Source organism: Habropoda laboriosa, unplaced genomic scaffold (genome assembly GCF_001263275.1).
Source record: "Habropoda laboriosa isolate 0110345459 unplaced genomic scaffold, ASM126327v1 scaffold578, whole genome shotgun sequence".
Lineage (NCBI taxonomy): Eukaryota > Metazoa > Arthropoda > Insecta > Hymenoptera > Apidae > Habropoda > Habropoda laboriosa.
In genome coordinates this window covers 894,729-901,258 of record NW_017100941.1, presented here as the reverse complement: position 1 = coordinate 901,258, position 6,530 = coordinate 894,729, and the positions used below count along the sequence as shown (strand labels likewise).

The window sequence follows — 6,530 nt, the reverse complement described above, 5'->3', positions numbered from 1 at the left end:
TTTACAATTTCCTTGTTACTATCTTATATCCTACCATTTTACACACTGTACATTTTTTATTAATTTGTGTACAAAATTGCGTTAAAAAATTATATGTTCGTTTATATCTAAAAATAACTTTAACTAACTTTGATATAAGCTAATATTTATTTCATTATATTTTCCTCAACACTATTAACAAAAAAAGAAAAACGTACCAAAGAAAGTACAATAAATTTTCTTCCATAATTCAAATTACCAAAATTTGCACAGTCTGAAACAGTTAATTAACATAACATCGAAGTTTCGCAAATCCGCGAGAACCAACCGAACTCAAAGCTGATAAGCCAGTACACATACTTCATCCAACTTAATAATCTCTTCCATTAAAACCAAAAACAGTTACACTTCAATCGTACCGAACGAAATCTCCGTTGTGTTTCGCCTCGACTGCGTGAAATCGCTTATAGCTATCATCCGTAACGCATAAATTCACGCCGAGAAGTGTTTCCGCGGAGCTCCGAGTTGGAGAGGCGTCAAATTGCAAGCATCACGATCGATTTTGCGTCCAGTTTGTGTGTACCAGCGGCGAAACCGGTTTCCTCGCTTACAAGACATTACGCTCTGTGTGACACACGAAGCTACCGAAGTGGAACGTCACGAGGAATCCTAATTATTCAATCAGCGTCTCGTTACGTTCTTTACATCTTGGTGGATCCATCTCAAAACAGCTTCTTTCTTCGCTGTGTGTCGCGTGCGCGCTTCCAATAATCGATCGCCAATAAGTCAGTGGTTTGTCGTGAAAGAAAAAGAAACAGAAAAAATTTTCGTACAAGGCAAACTGGAGAAGGTATGTGTGTATAGGTACGAAAATTTTTTCCGTTTGTCCCGTGGGTAGTCGTTTTATCTTTTAGCATGCGTCGCGCGAAACTGCAATGGGCATCTCTACGTCTTACCTCTTCTTCGTCTGGCAGTACTTCCCCGCTTTATATTTTCCTTGACGACGACCGTGACATTAACGTTCCCGTGGCAGCCGATCCGAATCGGTATAAAAGGGGAATCTCGAGGAGTGCCGGAGTAGTCGAACACTAAAATTTCGCGCAACATGAGAGGTTTGCCCGGAACGATAGTCCTGGCGGCGTGTTTGACCGCCTGCTCGGCTATCTGTCGTCCCGGATTGAACGGACGGGAAGATTGGTACCAGTGCGAAGGATTAAGCGACTTAAACGTGAGAAATTGCTGCTTTCCGCTTTTGTTAAATATCTTGTTAGACGGATTGTTTGTCCCGTTTGTACCGTTGCGATTCTAACTTCCTTCGGCTCTATGCACGAGATACACTTTGAGACGAGCGTCTTTGGTTGGAACGTTTCGAGCTGTGACTTTGGAAAATAATGCTCGAGAGAGGATTTTCATTATTTGGTGTAGGAGAGTTGTTTTTTTTTTTTGAGGAATTTGATGTTTATTCGTAAAAGAAAATTGAAATATTCCGTATTGTTTTCAATTATTTTTGTTCGTCTTTTGGGGCAATATGTGAATTCCATTGCGATGACAAAACTTTTTAGAGTATAATTCGATCTTTATTTAAAAACAAATTTTTTTACGTATTTCATTGTGGTATAAAAAAGTCTGATAGATTTTCGCTTTACGCTTGTTCGATTCGAAAGAAAATATGAAAATAGTATCACAGCACCGAGGTGTTCTTTTATTTTTCGCACGAATTTATTTCGCGTAAATATTTAACCTTGATTCATTCGTGTTAAGAATATTTGTAACCGCGTATGAATTTTATTCATTCTCGCCGAAATCCGAGTTCTGTTAAGCGCAATAATGTTATTTGTTTCGGATAATTATTCACTTTAATCACTCCGCGAGGTTTAAATAATCAACGCAACATATTACACCCGTTGTGCGTGTGTCTGTGTATCTCCCAGCTTCCAACATTTTCAAATATCGACAATACAAACAAACAAACAAAAAAAAACTCGATTAATTCCCTTATCAAGCTATTCAAAGTATAAAATATAGGGGAAAAAAAGAGAAAGAAGAAGGAGAGGAAACAACAAATCGAATATACAGTTACAGATATCAGCTGGAGCCGCGGGGATCAATATCGTCAATTCGAATATCAGCAAGATAAAGACCGACGCGTTTTCCAAACTCTCCAATTCGCTGATAGAGCTAAACATAACTGGCTGTGGCGTGGAGGAAATCGAGCCAGACGCTTTCAGGGGTCTTAGTAAATTGCAACTGCTCAGTTTGGTCGACAATAAGATACGAAAGATCGATGCTTCGTGGATCAGAGGATTATCGAATCTGAACATGTTAGTCCTATGGCGTAATCGGATCGTTGATATAGATCCAGAGATTTACGATATGCTTCCTGAACTACAAGTTTGGGACATCGCTTACAACGAGTTGAACGCGTGTCTCAAGCCGGACATGCTGAAGAAACTGAAGAAACTTCGACGAATTTTGATCGCCGGCAATCCGTGGTCGTATCGATGCCGCTCCTCGATGACGTGGTACCTAGGTAGCAATCACATTCGTTTCATCAAAGACTGGAGCATCAGCGATCTGCTGATCGAGGAATGTTTGGCGCACGAGATTGGCGCCGAGCAAGACGACGCGATTTTAAATAGATGCGTCGATCGTAAAGTAGGATCCTCAGACACTCTGCCGTATGACGTGGCCGGTTTGAACGAGCAAGTTCGCGAACTGACGAAAAAGGTTATCGGTTTAGAAGCTGACGTAGCTCGGCTGAAGAAATCGAAAATGTAATCGTATTTTTGCTTATTCTTCCATGTTTCGTTCTTTGAATATCGATGTTTATACTTAGATCTTAAGTTACGTATCAGAGTAAAGATTAGGAGATAAATAGTACTCGTTGTAAGCAAAGCCTACCTTCTTCGGTAAAGTTTTCTGGTTTAATGATACAATTAGTATTATCAGAAATAGAAATTTCGTAAGATTTTGATGCAATTTTGATATATGGTAGTTCTCAAAAAAATAATAAAGTTGAAGGTAGTAAATATATTTAGTCTAATATCTCGAATATTATTAGAGATAGAGGAATAGTGTAAGTTGACGACTTTTGTATTTTTCAACAAATTTGAAAAATAAAGAATGATAAATAATTTCGGCCGAAATTTCATGTATATCGGTGAAAGGGTTGAACATTATTAACCCTTTGAAAATGGTAGACTCATATATGCATTCTCAAAATACTATGAACGCAACCAATAAATTCATATATTTTTAAGCAATAAAAATAGGCGTGGCCATGAACTCATGTACATAGGTATATTTGAGGAAAGTGTAATTTTGATATAATTTAGTTTTAAAAAAAAGTGGAGGTTTAAAAGGGTTAACATCGCCTTGCGTCCTATTCTACATTACCCAGTGACCAACCTTCGATATCTTCTCACAAACCTATAAAAACCCTTCGAATTTTAATCAACGCATGTATCTTCGTCCCAAAAGCGGACAGTTTTTTCATATTAATAAACAGTCTTGTCGCTCGTGAAGATTGTTCCTGGATGCAATCGGTTAGTCCATTAATAATACGATCGCATCGAGAGAATAGATCGTGACGGACACTGCTTGCGATGCAGTCTCTTTCTACTGGGTGCCCTTTTTTCCTCTCGGTCGAGTTGCCTCGTTTCACGAAGAGAAAAAGAAAAAGAATCATCGTCGAAATGGTGGAATCTAGGAAGCCAGTGACTGCGCGTATCGAGGATAGTGGAACCGTTAATATCTAAGCACCTAAATCACAATGGCACGTCATACGCGCGAGCTGCGTTAAATCACGATGCGTCCAGTAGCTGATCCACGGATCTCTGGCCGATTCTCTCCGCGCTGGGACAAGAACATTGCGACTTCGGTTAGCCGCCATTCATCACGCGGCGGCGGCGGCGGCGGCGGCGCGGTTAAAAATGCGTATCGTACACGCGGACGGATCACGCTCGCGCACGTTCGTGAGATCTTTGACGCGGTTTCCGCGGTCATTAATAATGCTGCTCCGTGGCGGTGAGCCACGCGAAAAAATAGTGGACCCTTGGGGGTGGGAGGAGGCTGGTGAGCAAGCGCCAGAACGGAGGATATATCGGGCCAGGTACGAAACCGGCAGCGGGTAGACAGTTCCGACGCGATGTGTGTGGAACTGTCCGTTGCAAACGGCCTTTAACCATTTCACCCTGGCTGCTGCACACCGCCGACGACGACGTGCGCGCCGATAAGTGCGCCCCGTATCGGATTCGACTCGCTAACGAGACCCACGACGCGAATCTCACGGTGAATCTTGCCGTGCAGATCTTGTTTTCTTTCGGTTAGTTTCTTAATCAAATGCTACAATGATTCTTAGGTAGATTCGGTCGGCCGGCTGGCCGGTGAGCTCGATGGAATCGGTTTCGTTACGTTCAATTGCGGATTTATATTGTTCCATGTTTCTTGCGATTAAATTGGTTTTTATTGCCGAATTACTTTGTGAAGGAATAATTACGTGCAATGAGAAATCAGATAATTATTTAAACTGTATAAAAAATTCATTCTAAAAAGTGTAAGAATTTTCTTTGAAATTCGGTCAGCTAAAATATTTGTTTAAACAAATGAATAGATAGGTACTTTGAAATCTACTTCAAATTATAAAACAACGAAACTAAAGCTTCCTGTAACTTGTTAAAATTAGATTGGTTGTTATTGCCGAATTACTTTGTAGCGCATTATTTGCATACAACAAGGAATTAAGTAATAATTTAAGCAATATCAAAAATTCATCTAAAAAATGTAAGAATTTTCTTCAAAACTTGGTCAGTTTAAATATTTGTTTAAACAAATGAATAGGTACTCTCAAATCCACTTCGAATATGTGTATTATCTTCCTCCAATTTATTAGAACAAACAGGATCCCAGAGGACCTAAAATCTTGTTTCAATTCCAACACACTATCAGTATCCCCAAATCAACATTTATTCTTCTACCTCAACATTATCGTCAGTGTGTTTCCATCTTACAAAATCGTACACACAAACTCTTTCCAAGTTCACCTTAAAATCCTCCAAAAAACCATACTCACCTCAGCCAAACCTTTTCCCCTGTTTCCCAACGAAAAAGTGCTAAAACGGACTCGTGGAAGAACTCTTTGCCCAAAGATTCTCGGTCGCGATTGAAATCGAGATGCGCGGTTCGTAATTTGGCGTTGTTCCCCGTCCGGTTTTTTCCATTTGTATTTAATCAGACGTTTGCTCGCGCATCGCGAATCCTTCGCGGATGCTATTGTGGCGGCGGCGCACGCGGAGGGAGCGCGCGGTTTGTTGCACGGTAGGCGCACGGTAGGCAAAGACCTTAGGATATTGTTCTACCTCCTGCACGGAGAGAAACTGCTCGCGGTCTGTGATTTATAGAGAGGATCTCGTTTGCCTCGCGTTGCACCGGCATCGTCCAGGTCCTCTCCTCTTCGTCGTTGTCTTGGTCGTCTTTGGACGGCGTGCGGAGTCGTGGCTGTGCCGCGGCGAACCATTCTACGTATGCAGAGTGCTCTAGTTCCCACGCAGCGGGGCTATGCACTCTCTAAGCGTTCGCCAATAGGAGTCATACGCCACGCTCCTTCTATGTGCTCCTGTTACGCACTCATGCTACTGCAAACTGGTAGACAGCTGTACATTAGCATCTTCGAACGCCTTTTTAGCACCAGGAAGTGCAATCTGTCATCGCGGTATCCTTTGGAAAATATTCTTCTTAACCTAATAGATTAGAAACTTGTCCGATGAGCAGGTCTGTTAATTACTTAGTTTTGCTGTAAATTTTGCTTCGAAGTAGGTATTAGATGCTCTTTGGCCGAGGCAAAAGGTACTGGTATGCAAAACGGCTATTGTTTCAACACACTTACCCCGTTGTGTAAATAATAGAAGTCTGACTCTATCTTTTGTACAATGAGAGTGAGGTGTGAAAGAAAATCGTGTCGTTGTGGTAGAAAAAGTGTTTGACATTTTCAGTGGTTTCAAAAGGTTGAAAATCTCAGTAAGATACTCGTTTATCGTACTATAAAACGTTACGATGAATTCTTAGGAATTTATAAATAATTTGTGTAGCTTGAAGAACGAGCTACTTTTTTTTTTTTTGTTTTAGCGAATTTTTCGTAATTTTTTCCATCGACGTGGTTTTCGGTGTCTTCATCGTGGCAGCGCGTCGTTATTTATTTTACATTGTGCCCGTTTTGCGGTAAATCATGTTTAATAAGCTATAAGTTACAGCTTTTGCTGGCTTATATTTATGATACGTTGATCCTTATCCGAATGATGTACATTAACGATCGAACCGAGAAATCTGTGTACACAGGATCGCAGAGTCGGTATCTATCCTAGGCTACGCGCGCAGTAGGCAGGTTACCGCTTATCTGACAGAAACGTATCGAATGCAAATATCTTACGGTAGACGCGTTCGCGAATGCGAGTAACTATTACTTGAACAAAATGATTTATTTGTCGATTTCTTTTTTTATCGTACACGATTTTAATCTGCGTCATAGAGCGTCGATAGTTGTAGCTGTAGAAGTT

General features: G+C 40.8%; 1 protein-coding gene across 1 annotated transcript; it reads left to right on the top strand.

The window, feature by feature from the left end:
• The first annotated feature begins 1,072 nt into the window (after positions 1 to 1,072).
• Positions 1,073 to 2,870, top strand: LOC108577585 (leucine-rich repeat-containing protein 70-like). Its single transcript, XM_017940768.1, has 2 exons — positions 1,073 to 1,207; positions 2,056 to 2,870. Exons 1-2 carry the CDS (start codon positions 1,085 to 1,087, stop codon positions 2,755 to 2,757), a joined length of 825 nt encoding a protein of 274 aa, XP_017796257.1. The 5' UTR covers positions 1,073 to 1,084; the 3' UTR covers positions 2,758 to 2,870.
• Positions 2,871 to 6,530: the final 3,660 nt, after the last annotated feature.

What these genes read in the sequence shown, in the direction of transcription:
- LOC108577585 (XM_017940768.1), top strand. Translation starts at nt 1,085, where the DNA reads ATGAGAGGTTTGCCCGGAACGATAGTCCTGGCGGCGTGTTTGACCGCC. An exon ending in AAGGATTAAGCGACTTAAAC is followed by an intron (nt 1,208 to 2,055) that starts GTGAGAAATTGC and finishes TCGAATATACAG; the next exon opens with TTACAGATATCAGCTGGAGC.